The sequence below is a fragment of the Festucalex cinctus genome, chromosome 18, assembly GCF_051991245.1.
Source record: "Festucalex cinctus isolate MCC-2025b chromosome 18, RoL_Fcin_1.0, whole genome shotgun sequence".
NCBI classification, from domain to species: domain Eukaryota; kingdom Metazoa; phylum Chordata; class Actinopteri; order Syngnathiformes; family Syngnathidae; genus Festucalex; species Festucalex cinctus.
In genome coordinates, this window is record NC_135428.1 from 5,755,728 (window position 1) to 5,778,716 (window position 22,989).

The following is a 22,989-nucleotide window of genomic DNA, read 5'->3' on the forward strand; positions in this document are numbered from 1 at the left end:
GAGGGATGTGCAGCCAGTGGAGGAAAAAGAAATCAACTTATCCCCTCCAGCAGAGCAACTAATCATTTATTCGACAGTCGGTAGTGATGGAGGCGGCTTCAAGCGCAGTCTCACTATGATAACGCAGCCCTCTTCACTCCCCATCTTACATTTTAAAGCCCGGCGAAATGGGACGGGGGTTCTAAATAAATAAGACTAACCCAAAAAAAAGTTGATGGAAACATGCCTTTAAAACTGCCAGAGGTGTTACCAACTGGTTATTTCCATACAAATGTGGCCCTCCAAGTGGGGATGAAAAAAGATGGAGAGAGAGTAGAGTGCTAATAGATCACAGAACAGCCTATGTGTTTTTTTTCTTCTTCCTATTACCTCTACCAGCTTTCATAGTGGAGATGCCACATTTTCCTTTTGCATCAGTGACGTGAGGAGCGAAAACTGCATTCTACCTCCAAATTAGCGATGGGCCAAAATATCGAAAAAACCCTGAGGCAGTTTCTCTCATTAATTTTAAATATATACAAACGTTGACATGCACATGTGAGCACATAGGTCATTTAATTTGGAGCGTGCAGATATTGCCGGTGGTGTGTAATTACTGGGGCAAGCGCAGTATTTAAATTGCTTTTTATTTTTTACCTCAGCCAAGGAAGTTTTTATTTATTTTATTTTTTCTGATGTAGAATAATTAGCAGCACTAGCAATATCAGTAGTGGTAGTAATATGACAAGTAGTGTAGAATCACTACTTTTAACCCTTACATATTAAATCCATTCAACAAATAAGAAAAACAGCGAAACCGAAGGAGCGGTGGCTTTTGTCACTCACTGTCCGTAACCTCCAGCAGTGCTTTGGTAATAACGCTGCCAGCGATGTTGAGAGCCTGACAACTGTACAGTCCGCCATCAGACTGTTGAACATCGGTGATGGTCAAACTGCCCATCTGGGAGACAGACACGCGGCTGAAGGGCTGCGGCGCGGAGAACAAGAGACTCTGCAGGGAGAGTTATAACAAACGTAGTTTTATTTACTCGGGATGTAACGATAGTCAAACATCATGATAAGGTATTATCACGATATGAAGCTCACGATTCGATAATTATCACGATATTGTGGGGAGGTTGGCGATATTTAAAAAAGGTCAAAATATTGTAAAAAAAAAAAAAAAAAAAACTCATACCAAAAAAAACACAATATTATGCTTTTGTACATAACAGCAATATATATAAACCACCTACAATATCAATAACAATATTGAGGCACTGCTGTCGACTGATGATGACATCACCAGTGCTGAGGGAGTAAGTAACGACCAGTCATGGCTCAGTTTACTGACCAAACACAGAAAACAGGTGATTGGCTGTTACCTACTTCCTCCGCACAGGTGATGTCATCATCAGTCGACAGCAAGCAGAAAAAACACTTTTTAAAGGTATTAATTGTACAGGAAAAATAATGAAGTTATTAAATTCATTCTGGACAATATAAGAACTTTTCACTGCTGAAAATTGTTCAATGTGTCAAGTATCCCTTTAAACATAGAAGGGCAAAAAGATCCCTAATGAAAATTAAATTGCACTAAAAAACTAGCCACCAGGGGGTGCTAGAACTGCACATATGGAAATCCACCTGACTTTTTTTTTTTTTTAGCAGATGTGTTTCTTTTAAATATTGTGAACACGACGACGACGATATCGTGGCAGTTTTAATATCACAATATCACGATATTGCCCTTATCGTTACATCCCTATTATTTACACTGATTATTATTTTATTTATTTTTTTCTTTTTGTGTGCAACGACAGAAAGACTAAAGGCCATTCTCACCTCACTCCCCTCCCTTTGCCAGAAGATAGCGGGCTGCGGGTTACCAGTGGCCTCACACTGAAAGGTGACAGTCCTGCCGATTGCTGCCACCTGGTTCCTGGGGCGCAAGGCAAATGCTGGCGGCACTGCGGAAGAGGAGGTCAGGATGATCACAAACAGCCTAAAATACGCAGATTCTTCAAAAACCTGTTTGTGCTCAAACATACACTGTCGATATTTACCTTCTTTTGAACAGAGCTAAACCACAACATACAGTATATATGCATGACATACTGCTGCTGGCTGATGGTGGGTGAGGGATGGATGACAAACTTACCTGTGTTGACTATATGGGGGGGGGGGGGGGGGGGGGGAAACAGAAAATAACAATGTGATGAGTAATGGAGGTGCAAAAGGTCATGTGCAGTTCTAATGTAAGTCATGCAAGTACTGTTACTTTGTTAACTCTTTGACCGCCAGAAACGTTTAATAACGATGACTAAAATCACGACGTATGCCACCATAAACGTGAAATGACGTCAACTACGTTTTTTTTTTTTTTTAAATCAATGTGAAGTGCTGCCTGGTCAATGGATTGTGGAATCAAAAACACCCATTAACTATGGCCAGCAGATGGCAGCATTGTATCTGTTTTCAATGGGCTCAATGGGCTTTTCAATGAAACATGACGGAATCAGACGAAATAGGACGTTTTCAAGGATGACATGAATGATCAAAGCCTTTGTTACATTGCTACATTTAATCTAATTCACAGAGAGTCGCCAAACAAAAAAATATATTGACAAAAGTCACTGTTGTAGAGAAAATGTATCTTTTCACAAAAAGCTTGTTTTCTCAAATTACATATTTTCAAATGGTGATTACTAAAGAACGGAATAAGTTAGAAACATACTTTTTTTTTATAATGAAAGAATAGAATGCCATCTTTCATGTTATGTAGTAAAAGTACACAATATTAGTTAACACATTCACTGCCAGCCCAGCAAAAATGCATTATTTGACGTCTTTTTCCGTCAATGGCAGTCAATGACTTAAGCTGAGATGTAACCAAAATTGATGGATTTTTAAGCAACATTTGCCTTAAAAAAAAAAAAAAAAAAAAAGGATGCTGCAATATAATCACAAAATATATTGGCACATTGTGTTTAACACATTCACTGCCAGCCCAGCAAAAATGCATTATTTGATGTCTTTTTCCGTCAATGGCAGTCAATGAGTTAAAATGCTCAAAATCGGCTGGCACTGTTGGGGTTGTTTTTTGGATAACGTGTGGCAGTCAAAGAGTTAATAGAGCATGATTGAACTTGAAAAAATGTGCAATTTAAAATAAAATGGCACATGGAACAACAATGCTAGACAGGATTAGGTCTAAATAGTTCATCAAAAATTGTCAAGGATTTAAGTAAAAACATTTTTGAGCTGCAACAAGAGAATGGTGTGTCAAGGGCATTAAATATTCACTTTTACAACAACAAAAAAGTTGGACTGACCGTGAACAGTAAGCATGGCGGATGTTTCCGACTTCCCAACCATGTTCTCCACCACACATGTATAGGAACCCTCATCTGAAGGGATCACTTGGCGAACAATCAAAGTGTGGTCTTCTAGGATTTCATATCTAAAAGAATGGAGAGGAGGAGGGGTGGTTGGGGAGGACATCACTTGGTGGAAAGGAGAGGTTGAACTGCCATGTTAAAGAAAAAAAAAAAAAAAAAAAAGGCACATGGAATTTACCTGCCCTTAGGTAGCTCAGAATCATCTTTCCTCCAGCGGACAGTAGGAACAGGATCACCTTGAACTGCACAGTGGAACTCCACGCTACCGTCCGCCAACACCACTGCACTGCTGGGACGCTTGAGGAAGGTTGGGCGCTCTATTGGGCAAAACAGTTCCATTTAATATCAGCACAATTCATTAACTAAGGTGATCTATGGGTTGGCTACAGAAGCGAAGAATTTCCAACGTGGAGTCAACAGTTTTGATTGGGCTATGTCATTCAAACGTAACGCAAAGTCGTTTAAATGTCTTGGTGAGGTTGTTCAACGTATTGATAAACTCATTAACGTTATTCGAACTCCTTCGTAAAGTCGTTCAAACTTCTACGTCAAGTTGTTCCAATGTCTTGGTAAAGTCGTTCGAATGTATTGATAGTCTTTGAGATGTACTAAGGTGATCTAATGGTTGGCTACAGAAGCGAAGAATTTCCAATGTGGAGTCAACAGTTTTGATTGGGCTATGTCATTCAAACGTAATGCAAAGTCGTTCAAAAGTATTAGTCATTTGAACGTCTTGGTAAAGTCGTTCAAACGTATTCATAGAATCATTCAAAACGTCTTCATAAAGTCGTTCAAATGGCTCGATAGCCGTCCGAACGTCTTGGTAAAGTATTGGTACAGAAGTTTGAATGTTGTCATAAAGTTGCTAAAAAGTATTGATAAAGTTGTTCGAATGTACTGTTAACGTCAGTTGTTCGAACGTCTTGATAAAGTCGTTCAAAATCTACGTGAAGTTGGTCGAACGTCTTGGTAAAGTCGTTCAATTGTCTTGGTGAGGTTGTTCAACGTGTTTATAAACTCATTAAAGTTATTCGAAGGTACAGTCGTTCAAACATATTCATAGAATCATTCAAAACGTCTTCGTAAAGTCGTTGAAATGGCTTGATAGCCGTCCGAACATCTTGGTAAAGTCATTCAAAAGTATTGGTACAGTTGAATGTTGTCATGAAGTTGTTAAAATGTATTGATAAAGCTGTTTGAATGTACTGTTAACGTCAGTTGTTCGAACGTCTTGAGAAAGTCGTTCGAATGTATTGATAGTCTTTGAGATGTACTAGTAAAGTTGTTCATATTCAAAAGTTTTGTTAAATTGTAGGCCATAAAAAAACATTTTTTCTATAAAGCCATAGCGTATTTTCCCATTTCTCAATGTTCGAAGGACTTTACCAATATGTTCGAAGGACTTTATCAAGATGTTTGAACAACTTTGCAGTACATTCAAACGACAGGCACAACTGCTGACTCCACATTGGTCGTTCCATGCTTCCGCCATGTTGCATTGTGCATATTAAAAGGATGAAGGCAAAATCACCTGCATTCAGTTTAAAATGTGCCAAATTCTTGTCAAATCTTCACAATAGGTTTCATAAAATATACTCAAGGTTCTTTGTATGTAACCATGTACAATATTTAAATTAGGCCATCTATATAAGTGTATATAATATGTCCGCCTCGTTAGTGGCGTACTACATCTTAGAGTATTTTGACCTTTGGAGTGTATTTTGCAAGACGATTCTCACAGCCTTGGAATAGCTTTATGCGGCTTTAGACTGTGGATTCCACACTCCAACCAAGGTCATCTCACTGCGATACAGATAAGAGCTCAATTCCGATGGGAATTGTTAGAATAAGGTGTGGGAGGATTAAGGCTGAAGGCTAAACTTTTCCAGCAAGATGGTGATCTCTGATGCTGAGGATGTTGCAGGATTTATTTATTTTTGTTTACATTAATTGGCATTGCCATGCACATTTCTGATACACTGTCAAATTAAGGAAAAAGAATTGCAAAGTTGCTAATTTTACCAAGCACGGTGAGTTCAGCGATTTCGCTCTCGCGCTCCCCGACCATGTTGGTGCCGACGCAAATGTATTTTCCCGCGTCGCTCTTCCTGCTGTTGGTGATCATCAGCTTGCCACCTCGGATCTGAAAGCACACCGAATGTTTGCACAGCTGTATTTGCGCAAGCCCCTATGTGCATCATTTGTCACCATGTGTGTTCATGTATTCATGTAACCATACACTATGAGTAACTTCCTAGCGTAATGGTATACCTGTGTACATTTGTATGCATCACAGGAATGTACACTGCCTTCAGTCTTTACTAAAGGTTATAGAATTACATAATTCATAACTGAACAAAGACCCACTGCCTCTTTGTCGAGAACCCCCTCTGATGTTCTGTCAACTTACTCTGCCTTTAACAAGCTTTTAAACTTCACATTTGCATTTAATATATTATCCATCCTGCAACCCCACAGGGCTCACAAGCTGTCTTTTTTTTCCGAGTTTGAATGTGAGACTTTGCACAGATAGTCTGTCAATGCACACAGTTGCAGAAATAGAGATAATACCAAAACAGCAGCAAGCAGATACGAGGACGCAACCACACAAGGCCATCAACAACCTTCTTGAGAAAAATCAGCACTTACCTTTAAAAAAATAATAAAATAAAAATATTTCATTCAAGAATAATCTCTTCCGGTAATAGCAGAGGTCAAGAAGTCAGAGGTCAAGGCTGACTGCTGTGTCGTGGTAGCCAAGAAAGCCACAGGGTATTCAGCGCCATGCTGAATAGCACCACTCAACTGCATATAGATAGAATCCCTCATTAAATTGCTGCTGCAGGGGATATTTTCAACATATACCAGAAAGAGCCCCTCACCCTCAACTCCTGTAAATTCCCACAAAATTATCAGCCAATGATTTATGTAATAAACGGTGGTTGTTTGTCGACATTATGTGCACCTCTATTAACTCATTCGCTCCCAGCCGTTTTCACAGAAGCAATCCCGTTCGCTCCCAGCTGTTTTACTGGATTTTAACTGATTTTGCAAGGCCCACAGAATATTGTGTTCAATTACTAAAAAAAAAACATAGCACATACTAAAAGAAATCATCCGGAAAAAAAAGTATGTTTCTATCTGTTTCCGTTTTGCAGCAATTAGCATTAGAAGAGAGCTAAGTTTCATAAATTTTCACAAATCTATTTAGAATTGTGAGTAATTGAGCTTTTTTTAAACATGGCCCTGCATCAAAGCCTTCTGTATGCTCTAGCATAAAAAAAACAAACAAACGTATTAATACGTCTTTGGGACACTTAAAACATTTCCAAAAAACGTATTTATACGTTTTTTGGGAGCAAATGAGTTAATTGCAAAGGGTGAATTATGAGAATTGTAGATCAGATTCATCCAATCCTTTCAGTATTCAGTGGATTAGTCAAAGACGTTTGCACTATTGGAATACAGTACTGTGGATAAAAAGATTATTATGCAGGTATTTGTGGGCAATAGGATTGCTGAGTCTACAATGTTCATCTGTATGAAGCCGTTTTAAAATTAGCAACAGTGCAATGACATCAGTGAACCGTCCCTTAAGGGCTGCTAAAACCATCTTCCAATAACTTTTGTGGTGCGCTATACCACTGCATTTTAGCAGCTGGTTAAAGAGTCAGCTTTTTTTTTTTTTGTTCCTCCTGGATTGACCACTTCCTATTTTAGCTGCAATTTCAGTGGCAAGAAAAGTGGTTTGTTGGACCTTCATGTGCAACCCCAAAACCTCAACTTTCAGTCTCTTTCTAGCCCTCATAAATAAGGTCTGTCTCGACACACCCCCTTGTGATATCTTAATGGTGAATGTTCAAATACAGCTTGAATTACACAATGAAATCCCAACTTTCATCAAATAAAATCACAGGGCTGGACGATTAATTGAAGTTTTAGCATGATTTAGATTTTGGCTTCTCTCAATCGTTTTTAAAGTTACTGACTTGATGAAAGTACCCCGATTTTGCCATCCCATAGCATGCTTTAAGCTGTTGAATGACACTCCGGTTGGAGCTTATTATAAAACTAAACACACAAAGTAAAAATAATACACACATTGTCATTTTAATTACAAACATGCTTCGTTTTTAAAACATTAACTTGTAATTATGAAGTCAATGTATAACCCATTGAAATGCTAGCGGCAATTTAGCATCAACTTCAGGAGTTGTGTTCCTTTAAATAACGAATGTTCATGCTGTGGAGATAATACACAAAGGTAAGATAACACCACACAGAGGAACACGTTCTTCCCAATCTGTGAAAAACAAGTTATAGAAATAGAGTTCAATGGTAATGTTCTTCTGTTCTCATTTTGTGTAACACACTGCCCGTAAAGAGGCCAAAATGTGCAGTGAAGACAGTATTTTTATTTATTGTGGGAATGCTACTACTCTTTCCACTACAACTACTGCTACTACTACTAATAATAATAATTACATTGTAATTTTCACAGAATTTCTATTTCCTTGATTAGCATTAACCTATTAGCATTCAGCTATAGCATTCTGCTTTAAGCATTCCCACGCAATTTCTGCAGCAATTGCACGTAGTCTAGTTGTCAATTGCTTTTATATTTATTGTTTACAAGAATGAAATGAATTTTCCTTTCCTCAAAATTCAAGGATATCCCAGGTTAGTCCAGTAAGGTGCAAGACTTGTGAAAATAAATGATAAAGAGAATGCTTGAGAATGAAAATGCAACAGGAGTGAATTTTACAAGATGTTTGCAAGGTCATTTTTTTTTTTTACTTGATAAATAGAATAGAGTACACAAGAATAAAGTGTTCCACATGCAGGAATGAATGGGCATGACCCTATGATGATAGTTTTAAGTTGAATACGTTTTTAAGTTTTGAAAGCACATAATAATCATTTTATTAGTCACGATTTCAATCTTAACTCATTCACTCCCAAAAACGTATACGTTTTTTAGGTTTTTGTTTGCTAGAGTTTTTGTATGAAGGCTTTGATGCAGTTTCTGACCTGAAGTGGTCGCTTAAAGTGATAGTAGTTATTACAAAAAAAAAAAAAGTGTGCTTCATCTGTTTCATTATGAAACAGATGAAGCACACTTTTTTTTTGTAATAATTACCATCACTTTCAGCTTCCACTTCAGAAACTGCATCAAAGCCTTCATACAAAAACTCTAGCAAACAAAAACCTAAAAAACGTATAAATACGTCTTTGGGAGTGAATGAGTTAATTAATCAAAACAATCGTGATTATTTTTCCCCCCCTGTAAATAACCAACACACACTTTTTGTATGCATGCACCAAGTAACACACCAACACCAAGTAAACAAAAGAGGTACTACTGATCGACTCCTTGAAAAGTAGATTACGTCTTTTAGGTGAACTCTTGTGGCAAAGTCATATTTCCATAGTTGGGAGGACAAAGACAAGCGTGCAAGGAGTACAAAGCAAAGGAAGCCTTTGTATTTGTCTCGCAGGACCCTCTGCATGGTTCTGATCCCTGCCTCTCCTTAAATCACAGCTAGCTACTCTGTCCATCACAACCCCCGAGAGAGACTTTACCTGTCACTGTGCACTAACTGAACTTTCAAACATGCAACACGTCAACACAAAGCTACTTGCCAACACTTATTAAATGCATGATGCAAATCAAGTTGCACATCAGGTGCACGGCGCATAACGTAATACTGTACATCGCATTGTGCAATGCGCAGTCGACGTATCTTACTGTAATTCGTTCCTCTCTATCGTCTAAGTTGAACCCGTTTTTCCTCCACGAGATGGTGGGCTCGGGATGTCCACGCGGGGGCTGGCACTCCAGAACTGCCGGCTCGCCCACCGCCACCATGACGTCGACGGGGTTCTGTCTGAAGTCGTCACGTAGAACTGAAAAAAAAATAAATGCAGAAAAGTCCGTATAAATGACAGGTTTGCTTCTTGTGTCGGTTGCTTTAACACATTCACTGCCAGCCCAGCAAAAATGCATCGCATCATTTGACGTCTTTTTCCGTCAAAGGCAGTGAATGAGTTAAAAGCGGGTTGACAACTTGCAAGCTGACTTAACCTTTATGCGCCGAAAAAAAAATAACCCTCTGGTTCAATTAGAGCCAAGAGTTGGCGCCGTCTTGGACATGTGATAACTAAGTCATTTCTGAATGTTTTTTTTTAATTACTTTCAGCCCCTCAAAATGTTCAGTGGCTTCAGACCTATCCATACATTTATAGTTTTTAATTATTTATTTTAGATGCCCTCTATGGACAATAAAAGCAATATTGTCCCAAGAGCAAATGTAACTATGATATATCTATATATAAAAAACAAATTCTAATTGGAATATTAAATATGATCAAATTAGGGCCTTGAATATGTTCATAAAACAAAAAGAAAAAAAAAATTGGGGGGAAAGCCCATGTTTTGACAATGGCATTTTCAAAATTTTTACTACACATAAGTGAAATGAGCCAAAATTTGGCAAGTACGACACATAAGTATTTGTTGGATGTACTGAGCCCCATCAGTTTCCTATGCACATTCACCGAACCCTTCTTTTCTTGATTTATTTTTTATTTTTTTTTCATATTAAAGACATAGAGAAATTGAACAGGGAGAGTAGCCTTTTATTTTATTTTATTTTTTTATCAGATCTGTCTCGCTTCGCCTTGAATTCAGAAAGTGTTGTGTTCTTATATTCCCCATCTCAATGCAGTTTATGGATGTGTTCCTTTAGTTTTGCTAGTTATATGTGTTTGACTGGAATTACTCAACTAGGCATTGCAAATCAGGCAGTTAAGACTGTCATCACACAACTCAATTCTATATTTATAGAGCACTTTAAAACTATCAACACACTATTCTTAAGATGGAACACAGGGGTAGCAGATACAATAAAAACAGCAGAGGCCCCAGAATTGAACCCTGTGGAACACCACGCGTTCCATTATACATGTGAATAGTATGAAGGGATTATAATAAGAAATCATACGATGTACCATCACAATAGACACACGTTGACTCCTGAACACACCATAAGTCAAATTATGTGAGTCAGGTGTGTGTCTTGACCTCTACTGAACTCCTGAGCCTGACTCATTGAACCCCTGGGGTTGGATCAAACCTGATTAAGAACCACTGGTTTAGAGCAAAAAAAAAAAAAGAAAAAAAAAAAGCAGAATCTACTATGCTATCTAAATTCCAGCAATTTACATATGAAGCACTACAATCCTTCTGGGTATGTCACAACATTCCACTGGTCCAAAAAAGATCAAACAAATGGTTACCCCCCAACATGGTACAGAAATTGCTCCTGAACAGTATCGACCGGTGAGCTCGAGACAGTTCAATTGCTGGCAGTGCTAAGCCAAAATCATCACATTTCAACAGCAAAGAGCCTGCATACAAAATAAATAAATAAATGCTTGCAGCCAGAAGTTGAAGCGAAGACAAAGGAAACTTGTGTCTGCCCAAAGTTGTCCAACCAATGACTGTGATTTGTGGTAGCCATTGGCAGCTCATTCTCAAGCACATTGTACAACGCGTGTCAAAAATTGCACCAAAATACAGTCAAGCTAAAAATACGACGCTGGATGAAGATTTGCTGATTTTAGACAAATGTGCAGGATGGACTTGGTCGTAAAGGAATCCTAGTGAATTCCTTGCTCTATTGCTGAAGTGATTCTTGATAGTGATGAGGTGAAGAATATACATTGTAATGCAGGCGCCTGGGCTTGAATGACCGCTCTTAACACATTCACTGCCAGCCCAGCAAAAATGCATCATTTGACGTCTTTTTCCGTCAATGGCAGTGAATGAGTTAAGCATACCCGGTCTTAAATTACATGGTGGGGGTTTGAAGAACGTGAACAAGCCAACAAAGTTAAGCCAACATACCAACACAGAGTCAGCAGAACAGCACTCGAGTTCTGTTCGGGTGAAAAGACAGGCAACAATGAGGAAAAGGCATAATCACTCCCAGATGGAGGCAAAACACATTAAACACATTCATCCATGGATTTGTACATGACGCCGGGCGAGTTGGCCCCAGCTGCCTGATGAAGCGCCGTCGATATGGGAGAACAAATTGCGACGGCCTCGTGATTAGAACTACTATGACCCTTGCGTCTTTCAGGGCTAAATTCTGCCGCAGCGATCCTCCAGGCAGGCTTGTGACAGGCTGACTCGTACAGTTGACTGAGCGCTGATGGGAAACAGCTGTCCGAACAGCCCCGATCACATCTCCGCCAATCGCATTGTGTCACATGATAAAAGGCGTTCTCGTGGGACGCAAAGACATGGTTGAGGTTACTTCAGACAGGAAGAAAGTGAGACGATAGCAATTGTGTGCGCATCCGTATGCTCGCTTGCTGATTGATCGGGTGATGTGATATTGCAACGCTGATCGAAATCAGGTTGCACATCTGCTTTCACTGTTGTGTCATATTCCATAGCCTGGACTGTTCCGACAAATCACAAAAGATGTATTAATGGGTTGCAGTGAATTTAGTGAATTTTTGAATTTGTCAGGTAAAGGGAGCTTGCAAATCTTAGCAAGGAATACTATGTACAGTAGGGGTGTTAAAAAAAACTCGATTCGGCAATATATCGCGATACTACAGCACACAATTCTCGAATCGATTCTTCAACATCCATTTTTGATCTAACTTTCACACCTTAAGCATGGAAGAATGTAATATTAATGGAACATTTAGCCTTATTTTATTTCAATGCTGTTCAAACATGAAAAATGTTACAACCTGTTTGTTAAATACAGTGACTCACGGTTATAAGACTGAAGTTTCAGATCAATAAATAATACATTTTCATACAAATCTTACAGTGTACAAGTTTACTGAATGGTATTTTCTAAATTTGAGTAAAAAAAAAAAAATCGCAACAATCGACTTGTAAATTCATATCGGGATTAATCGGTATCGAATCGTGACCCATGAATCGTGATATGGATCGAATCGTCAGGTACTAGGCAATTCACACCCCTAATGTACAGTATACAAATTTACACAGTTTTGCAAATCAATTACAGTACTTAATTTGAGAAGCAACTGCCTAATTTTGTGAAGAAATTATTCTTATTAATTTTCCACGTTAATTCAGGGACTTGAAGCAAGTGTTTACAATAAGAATATGACAATATAACGAATGGACAATTGTTTTTCTTTTTTACTGTATACAATCGAGAATTTGTATTTCTTAAATTCACATTCACCGTAATGTAATTGGAGATATTTTAAATTAACTTAACTTTATCTTATAGGCCTCTGCTCCTGGCTGACGTATGGCATAGCGTAGCATAATTCATTTTCCGTTTCTCTTTGGATTCCAAGAACATTATTTTGCCTGCTATTTTTTTGTTCTAAGTTGGATACTGCGACAAACCTTTTTCTTCTTTTTTTACGTTATTATATTTCAGTATATCAGATGTGACGTGCCGAAACTTGCACGACTTCCGTGTTGCCATTTCTGTCGCTCATACTCGTCCACATCTAACGTTGAAAAACATTCTTGATGAATAGATATGCCATGGCAGTAAACAGTTGGATTCCCGTTGATGAATACAAAAATCAAAGTCAGTGATTGAGATAAGCGCAATTAAAATGACCACAACAAAAATCTGTTTTTTCAATGCAGTGATGTTTGTACAACTATTTTTCAATAGCAAAGACAAATGGAAACAATGCACTCATTAAGTGATACACACAAGGCTCAGTTGACAAAATGAGGGCATGCTAACAAAGACTACGCATAACAACACAACAAATTATCCCTAGCTGTAAAACATATTTCAACACGCATTTGATATCAGAATTACTGACGTTCTTATTCTGTATTCCACTCTGTTCGAACGAAGCGTTTACACCCCATCACATTTGACTTTCCATGTATGCTTTGTTATACACTCGCAGCCTATCGCTGCACCTCCTAAAGCCAACCCAGTTTGCCTGTTTAGTTGGAGCTTTGCACCTCTCACTCTCTGCATCTGATCCCCTCCAGATGAGAATCTCATGGCCCACTTCAAAGCAATAGCCCTTGGCCTCGCTTCCCTGGATCTGACAGTGTCTGACTTGTTAGTCCTCTGGAGCCTGAGCCTACTGCAGCAGAGCGCCAATAATCCTCTCGGCAGAGTCCAACTGGACCAAAGAGGAGCACAATCTACCACACAGACGGGGATGGACGGTGCACACATAGCAACCTTATCACCTGACATCACTGCATGCGGTTGTCAGAGGCAGCTTTTGACACCACAGCCGAAACTATACTTTTGCTAATTGCTCTTGAGCTCTGTTTTCGGAAACAAATCCTCTCAGTTTTCTCAATATGCAATATATGTTTTTATGGTCAGCTTCCAACGCTATTCTCTGGGATTGCCACTTATTAACTCATTCACTGCCAGTGACGGAAAAAGACGTCAAATGATGCTTTTTTTTTTTGCTGGTCTGGCAATGAATGTGTAAAGAAACTTATCATGAAAATATGGAAAGCGTTGACACAGTTTATACTGTGCAAAAGTAATTTTGAAGCATCTTTTTTTGGGTGTGATGTTATAAAGCCAAGTATAACTACGGTATGTCGGCCTCTCTAAGCCCACTCACCTTATCATGGTGGAGGGGTTGGTGTGTCCCATGATCCCTAGAAGCTAAGTTGTCTGGGGCTTTATGCCCCTGGCAAGGTCACCCATAGTAAACATGGTGAGGGGCCAGACAAAGCAAAAACAGGAACCTTGGCAGTCCGATCTCTTCCCATTTGACCAGCTGTACACTGTGTGGGCCACTTAGATGTGATCTGACGGGGACAGGTACGCCTTCACGACACGCCTTCTGTTGAGCCAGCTTGGTGAATACTGGTCTGCCAAATTGGCAAACACGTGCAGCGAGCCTTGCACTGATATGAAATACTGATACTCCTAATGTGGGCTAAAGCGTGTTTAGCACATAACATGTAGCTTGGCCTAGAAGAGTAAAAGTCACCCGGATGTTTACCATCCAGGTTAGGGACCATCCACAATTTTTTTTTCACAATTTTCACATTTTTTTTCAGGGAAGAGATGAAATTAACTCATTCACTCCCAGGACATTTTCGCTGTTTTACTGGATTTTGACTGATTTTGCAAGGCCCATAACATATTGTGTCCTATTGCTATAAAAACATGGAACCTACCAAAAGAAAGATTAAAGTCTCTTCTTTCATCAGGAACAAAGAAGTGTATTTCTAGCTGTTTCCATTTTGCATCAATTAGCATTAGAATATGGCTAAGTTTCATCATTATTAACAAATCTGTTTAAAATAGTGGGGAAAAAAGAGCTTTTCGATCTCTTATACTCTGCTGCCATCTGCTGGCCGTTTTTGTAATAACTACCATTGCTTCAAGCATTCTCTTCAGTTCAGAGGCTGCATCAAAGCCAAAACGAATAAATACATCTTTGGGAGCATGGTAATATTTAAAATAGAACGTATTTATACGTTTTGGGGAGTAAATGAGTTAACCATTTCACAGAAAATCTGGTTAGTGTTTCACAAGTCTTGTATTTAACAACCAACATTGTTGTTGGTCGAAGGTTAGGATTATAACTAATTTTTTTTTTTTTTTTGATTGACCCCATTTATGATAAATGTAACTCCTGGATAGCTTTGGATGTGATTTGGCAAAAAGAACAAGATAGTACATACTATAAACAAGAACATCTTTGAAAAGTGTTCTGAATGTGCATAAGAACTGTGGTAATTCCAAAAGGACACCAATGAAAGTAATCAGCATTTGTAAGTGACAGCATTCCATATTTTTGGACAACATTTGCACCATAAAAAAACATGAATACACATACATGTTTACACTCACAACAACAATCACTGGCAAGACGGAGACCAAAAATAGCTTCAGAGTCTGCATGCATAAAAAAAAATGCATCTACACTTTTGTTCTTTGCATATGGTTAAATTTAGAATGAAATGTTTCAAAATCTTGGAATGCTGAAGTCTAGAGCACACACAAACGAAGTACGAGGACGGGGAGGGTGTGTCCTTGTTTCGACTATCGTCATGTAAACAGGGCTACGGGTAGCAACCACGTTTAGGGAAAAATGTCAAAATTAATGCATCAAATATTACAGGACTCTGGAGGGATAATAAAAAAGTCATTGCTGGCATTAGTCTAATATTTGATCATCTCAAGCAAACGGCAGACCAAAGATCCAATTACAAGACTGTCAACAACTGTGTGACACTTTTAAATAAGAATCTCCTGTTTTTAACAGCCCATTTTTGTTGTTTTTTTGTTGGGGTTTTTTTTGTTTTTTTGCTGTTGAAACGTTTCCAATTTCTTGGAAAGGTATTTCAGCTCATCTATATAAATCTGCCTTCACTAAAACATTCCAGAACGGTGAATTGCAATTATCCAAAGACAATAAATATTTTGAAGCGATGGAAGCTTCCAACTTTAAACATGCAGCAATCCCAGCGGACAAAAAAATCCTTGAATTTATTCCGACAATCTATCTCCTGACCTCCTTCTACCCTCAGCTCTGCGTCTGAGACCCCCCACCTGCACCTCAACCAAGCTCCTCCCCTTCTCTGCTGCCTCCTTGCTGCGGCAAAGCCGTCTGTTGGGACGGAAAGCTGCAGGAGAAACAGCTGCTCCGCAAACAATTCAATATGTCCAGTCCAGGTCTACTGTAGGTGGTCAGACGGGCTGAAGGCACGCACACGCACGCACACACAAAGTTCCGATGGGAGGTGTCGCTCCTTTGCGAGCATAAACCAAAGCAAATAACCGATTATCAGCAGCAACCAAGCAAATCCAATAAAAATCCCAGACATACGAATGTGGATACAGCAGCAGCGCAGTCTCATAACGACGGCACATGAGATTTGTAAAATACACACAGCCTACAACGTATTAAAGGAAACAGAATTCCTTGCCTGGTTTCCCCAAGCTCCATTATTTGAATATCATTTTTCAATGAAATCATAAAAAAAAAAAAAAAGACTCCCGAGGCAAACAACGGTTTTGCATGGATAACCGTAAATATTTCAAACATTTGGAAAGCCAATTAATTCAACAGGGAAATTACTGAAAGAGGTTTGGTATTTCTTGGGTAGGTGCATTCTCTTTCCTCGACACCCCCAAACCTATTTTGGCTTCAGGAAATTTGTGTAATCTTTTTCATCATTCCTACATGTGCATGTTTTTGGTGTCGTTTGTTTTGGCTGTTTGCTGACGACCCCAACCAAAATCCCTATTGTGATGCTTTCTTATAAGGAGCATAATGTCGGGCTGTTTTTCGCCTCCCAATTCCTTTTGTTTGTCTTTTTCACCCGAAAAATCAGACCGCTGCTTGGCGACCCATCGGGCTTCCCATTCTGTCTCCCTCTGTTGGTCGTTTTTTTTTTTTTTTTTTTTTTTTTTTTTTTTTTTAATGTCTCGATCTCTATTCTCAGCATTGTATTAGTGTCTGTATGTATTGTCTTAGTGTAGTGTATGGTGTCTCTCTTATATTTACATTTCTTATATTTATTAATTTATTTTGTGTTATTTTGTTTTACATGTCTTTACTACACAACTGATTTATTCCATGTACAATACAGTACTTTGTATGCAGCGATGGTCATTTTAAAGTGCTTTATGAATAAAGTTCAGTTGAGTATCGGAACAAGAAGTGCATTTTGCTTCTCCATACTTTTGACATGCAATGACAATATGATTACGATGGTAGAATTGTTAGGATAGTAGATGTTCTCTTTCCTCAAATGGAATGTCTAAACTCATCAGGTCAGGGTCACATATTAAGTTTATACCTTTATCTAGTCTACACTCCCCCCATCAGAATAGAAAAAGAAAAATTCAAAGAATGTGTAAAGTTATACCGAACTGAGTAATCGGGTTGGTGGAACTATGAAGACATAACACCGTGCATGTGTGTCTTATGTGGTTGTACATACCAGCAATTCCTGTTTATATACTGTATGTGTGAAACATATCACTGGAAAATAGGCAGGCATTAGTAAGCAGCGAACAGGATTGTCTAGCAGATGTTAAAATAATCCTATCCTCCTGCAAAAAGGAAAGCAGGTGAGCGTGAGGGGCTGAGAATGTAAAAAAGGGCAAATGCAGCCAGACGGAGATATGAGGCAGATTAGGAGAATTAGTGAAGTGGCAGAACCACCGGGTGAAACAGAGGTTGAAGAGCTCTGATATGGTTAAGAGAGTTGTCAGTCACACAATTATGTGCTGTACATGGTTGAGTCGACTGATGTTGCTCAAATGGCACAATAACATCCACACCATCAACTGTGTATGGTTCATTTTTCGTATGGAAAAAGAATTTTTGTCTACCGTATACTGTATAAAGTAAATATAATGTTTATATGCACGAGGATTTAGAAGGGGATGTTTTCACAAATAAAATTTTCCAGATTAAATTCTTATCTTCAGAACTGGGCAAAACCGTCGTTAAATCCGCCCGTCATTGACGTCTTTCCTCATTTTCTGCCATTGCTTTAGGACATGAAGCCTTGGAAAAATACACAGATTGAGCACCAACTAAAGCACGTTTACGCCCGTCAACCTGGGTGACGGACGGTAATTTTACGAGGCTTTGCGTTAATGACGCACTTGTCGAAAGGTAGGCATCCGTCAATGACGGGCCGATTTAATTATGGCTTTCACCTCTGTTTATGTTCCATTTCAATGGTCTTTTGACGTGTGTAAAAAAAAAAAAAAAAAAAAAAATATATATATATATATATATATATATATATATATATATATATGTTACACTCTTCCCTTGTCCCGTTATGTGTAACCACGTCCACCTGAGCGTGTCTTCCCTTCCTAGTGTGTTGACCAATCAGCTCCCCAAGCCTCTTGTATCTTGCCCAGGTGTCTGTTGTTTTCTCGTTACCATGTGTATTTAGTTACCCTGCTTTCTTTCAGTTCTGGTTGAGTCATTGTTCCTGTTCCTGTCATTGTTACTGTTACTGTTCCTGTCCCTGTTATCTATGCCATGCCTTGTGTTTGTTTTTGACTTTGTTAATTTGTATTTTTCCATAGTACCTTGTTTACATATTTTGTTAATTAAATCCCCTTTTTTACTTGCATCCCTGCCTTGCCCTGTTTTTGTTGCCACCCCCCCCCCAAGCAGCATTTGGGTCCTCCCTCCAACCCCCCCCCCCCCCCCCCCCCCCCCCCCATCGTGACAGAAACGGTAATGAAAGTATTGGGAAACAAATGTGTGTCTGAAAATTATCAATTAGATATTTCTACCCAGCTTCTTATTTTCTCTAAATTTACAATAGCAGGCAGTGAAACCCCACCCCTAAAAAAAATAAATAAAAAAAATGTTTCAATCATGTGTGTTAATTCTTTGACTGCCAAACGTTATCCAAAAACAACCCCAACATTGCCAGCCGATTTCGAGCATTTTCACTCATTTTTCAAAGCAAACAGAATATTGTGCGTTATGACTACATAAACATGTTGGATATGAAAGATTGGATTTCATTCTTTCATGAGGAAAAAAAAAGTATGTTTCTACCTTATTCCGTTCTTTAGTAATCAACATTTGAAATTAGGTCATTTGAGTGACATAAGCGAAAATACAAAAATCTAAAGAGAAAAACTTTTTGTGAAAAGGCAGCGCTCCACAAGACGTTGCGCTGCCCATTGAGAGAAGAAAAAAAAACGTAATAAACGTAAATTAACGTTTATGGCAGCATTCATTACGATTTTAGAATACGTGATTAAACGTTTTTGGCTGTCAAAGAGTTAACATTTGGTAGGTGAAAGAGAAAAATTCTGCAGTGAATGGTGTAATATGGTAAATACTGGACTGTACGCCACCAATAGCCCCCACCTCACAGTGCACACCCAAACAGGATATCACTGACAATCTGGCCTTATAGCCCTAATAATGTCTTTCATTATTGTATATAAGGCCTGAAAATTAGTTGTTGGAATTTTAGTCACCAGAATAATCTGTCCATCAGGAAATACATGCCAGTGAGCACAAGAATAATAAGATGGGACAAAACCAAATCAAGCCCATTGTAAATGGTGGAGAGAGATAAACGCAGATGAGATGTAGCTCTTTCTCTGTGCACCATAAAAAACACACACTGTCAACCTTTAACCCTCTCATTAGTGTTATCCTGCCAAAGCAGAGTAAATTGTCATGAATAAATCCACTTGGAAGCCACTGAATGAAAGACTTTCACTCTGACATAGTCACATTACCATTTCAATAACCGTGCAACACCGCAAAATGACGGGATTGTTTGAGTAATTGGAAGCGTTAACAAGTCGATAAAATATGTAAGAGAAGTGAAAAAATAGAGTAAAAATAAAGTGAAAATAAATCAAATAAAAAAACTCAGATAAGTGCTGTTTGTGTACTTTTCATTTTCAGTCTTTCGGCCTAATATGGAGAATAGAAACGAATCCCCCGTTGTGGAAGAAAGACTGATGAGATGTGGTTGCTTTGTTTGGTAAAACAAAAGAACTAAAGTGCAGACTGCAGTCAGACCTTGAGACAAATGTATTCAGGAATACAACCCTTTAGGAAACCTTTGTTTGAGCAGTGTGACCTCGGTGGAGCTGCTGCAAGAAATGTCCTTAGGCTGTAGAAAGTTCGAAGAGCACCTCAATGAAACCAAACACACTGTAGGGCTCGATCATCACTCGGGGAAAGTTAGCACAAATCTAATTTAAACGGATCGTATTAATTGAATATTATTCCAATCGGATTTATTTTTTGTGAAAATGACAAAGAGAGTCTAGAGGAATAATAAAAGGGCAAAACTCATGGGAGAGGCGCACCGACGAGGGAACGCACCTGCAGGTCAAAAAAAGAGGCGGTGGAGAGGAGGATGAGGATGAGTAGGCGGAGGAGGGCGACGCGTTGCACCATGTAAGCCAGACAAAGACATACATGCACAGGGGAGGGAAACAGACAAAGAAACAAAGACTACTGAAAACCCAGAACTGAATATATATATTTTTTTCCACCATGCAGCATATTTTTGTTCTTTTCATTGCTGGTTTCCATTCAGAATCAGAAATTGAATCTATTATGTGGAATAAAAACAGCATGATGTCAGACCAGCCCATGCACAAATAAGCAAGCTCAAGGATACTGTACCAAAGTGTAAGTGAAACGTGGGCGAATAGGGGGATGTTTACGTGATACTGACAAGAGTCATTTTTGCATTGTAGCATTGAATGACATTCACAAGTGCGTACTGTAAATGAGGTTGATAGGGCTTTGCCACTATACATTAAAGACATACTTGAGTTAAAATTCACTTTACAGTCAAACTCGGTTACTGATTATTGCTATTTAAATTGTGTCACTCTTTTAAATGAATAAAAAGAAAATGTGCGGATCAGTTATTTAAAAAAAAGAAAGAGGCAACGGCATCTACTGGCCTGGCATGTAATGTATGTTATATGCCCACATTTATTAAAAAGTGGAAAAAGTAGGATCTGGACTCGCTCCTAAAATCCCGATTCGATAATCATGCCAACAACAGCAAAAAAAATTGGGTAAAATCCAACACCAAAAACATACATGTCATCTTGAAAGGCAATTTAAAATTAAAATAAAAGAGAGAACAACAGGCTGAATAAGTGTACGTTACATGACTGACATGCCTGGTAATGTCAGTAACGACGTAACATATTAAGAGTTTGTAGCGAGCAGTGACGGGAGTCGGAGGCGGAGTGTTGAAGCACGGAGCGTTTTATTGACATCAGCTTCTGAGGTCTTAACAGCAACTCCCCACTCAGCTAGAAGCTAACAGGCTAACTCCCCTTTTCCACATAACAAAACCTTCCCACCCGGAACTCTCCCTCCGTCCCAACGTTCCGTGGGTGAATTATGTTCCCATCACTACAAGTTATTCATATAACTCTAGCATAAAGAACATGCTAACACGTTTACCAAACTATCAGTTTCACTCCAAATCACTAAATCCAATGAAATCTTCATCCTCGGTGTCACTTTTAAACAACTCCCCCAACTCGGGAGGTAGATGATGCTCTTCTACCGGCAATGTTGAACTTATCAACACAGGCCTAGAGCGCCCTCTTGCAGTTTAGTGTGAAAATAACATGTGAAATGATATAATAATGTGTTCATTTCACACATAAGTCGCACCAGAGTATAAATCGCACCCCCGGCCAAACTATGAAAAAAACTGCGACTTATAATCCGAAAAATACGGTAATAACTACATAAATCTGAAAGAAACTAAACTATTTGTCTTGCAAGATTAAAAAAAAGAAAGAAAAATCTGTAGATAGTCTTTGCTTCAGCCTTGTTCAGCCTCAGGTTGTTTGATTTCGAGAGAGAAATTGAGAATAACGACAAGCTTGTTTGGTTTGGACCGAGCTGCGCAAAGGGAGGAATGAATGGGGAGGGAAATGAACGAGGGGTGAAAGATGAAACTTTAATTATCTCCCTGGGGAAAAAAAAAAGAGGGTCATCAACAGGCACAGCGAAAGGTGCAGAAAACACAAGTAATCAAAACAGCTTACAAAGATTGGAATCGTTTTTATATGTATGCGTGTTAGACAGGACATCAAATATATAAAATGGCAGATGGGAACTCTTTCGAGGTACAACGCGTCTCCTGTGAGATCTTTGGCTCATCAAACATTGAAAGTCGCAGATGGGCAAGAAGATAGTAACAACAGCTTGAGCAGAGGAGGCAGACCTGGAGCTGAGGCACGACTCAGTCCCATTAATTGGTAGGAAATACGAGGCCTCTCAATAAACACCCGGCACAGGAGAGACCCCGACTCATTTTTTCCTCGGCAGTTTAACCAAAAATAACTTCTTCTCTTCACGCTGCACTCCAAGCTTTTCAGTGTATCCTTTCCGTTGCTGGCATGACAACCCAAACACCATCACACGACTACCGAATATGACAACATGCTGTGATCTCTCAACTCAAAACCCACCACTCTTCACCTCCGCCTCTTTTGTATTCGCCTCACTCACAGTCCTCCGCTGGTTTCTGCTTTTTCGCCCTCACCCTAATTATCTCACAGGGCTATGAAGGTAGACTCCGACCATCCCCCCAACAACTCTGCAGACCCGCGAACGGAGAGACCCTGATGAATAATTTCACGTTCCTCTCGCCTTCTCTTTCCACATGTTCTCAAATTGATTATTGTACAGCAAGCCCAGCTAAGAGAGCAGCCCGCCGGGTAATTTGTCTTTCTGACGAACATCGTCAATGCGTCGGTGTGGGGGAGGGAGAGGCAGAATGCTCAAAGTGATATGCAAAAAGAAGGAGTAAAAAAAAAATGTGATTATACAAAAAAAAAAAAAAGGTGAGTTGGATTTTGATTGGTGATTCTGTTTGATGTTGTGGTCTGAGGCACATGTACTAGAGGAGAGTTGGACGTTTGTTGAGTGCTATGCAAATAAGAGAAGACGCTTTGAGAAAGGTTGACTCCAGAGAGGTGTTGGTATGCATATTAAGCACATTGCGAAAAAAAAAAAAAAAAAAAGCTAATACAGAGGTATGTGGGTAGCACATGATATAGTATAAGAGTCAATTTCTGACCCTCAAGAT

At 39.0% G+C, this 22,989-nt stretch overlaps 1 protein-coding gene across 4 annotated transcripts in view; it reads right to left on the reverse strand.

Annotated features, from left to right (window-relative positions):
• LOC144005810 (roundabout homolog 1-like) overlaps positions 1-22,989 on the reverse strand; it is a 112,772-nt gene that overhangs the window by 17,515 nt on the left and 72,268 nt on the right. For all 4 annotated transcript variants that reach the window (XM_077504174.1, XM_077504172.1, XM_077504173.1 and 1 more), the window contains 6 exons: positions 9,130-9,287; positions 5,403-5,523; positions 3,559-3,697; positions 3,315-3,442; positions 1,825-1,949; positions 826-991 (listed from right to left, as the gene is read on the reverse strand). In XM_077504174.1, the coding sequence (XP_077360300.1) occupies positions 826-991; positions 1,825-1,949; positions 3,315-3,442; positions 3,559-3,697; positions 5,403-5,523; positions 9,130-9,287 (837 nt within the window). The remainder of the gene's footprint in view (positions 1-825; positions 992-1,824; positions 1,950-3,314; positions 3,443-3,558; positions 3,698-5,402; positions 5,524-9,129; positions 9,288-22,989) is intronic.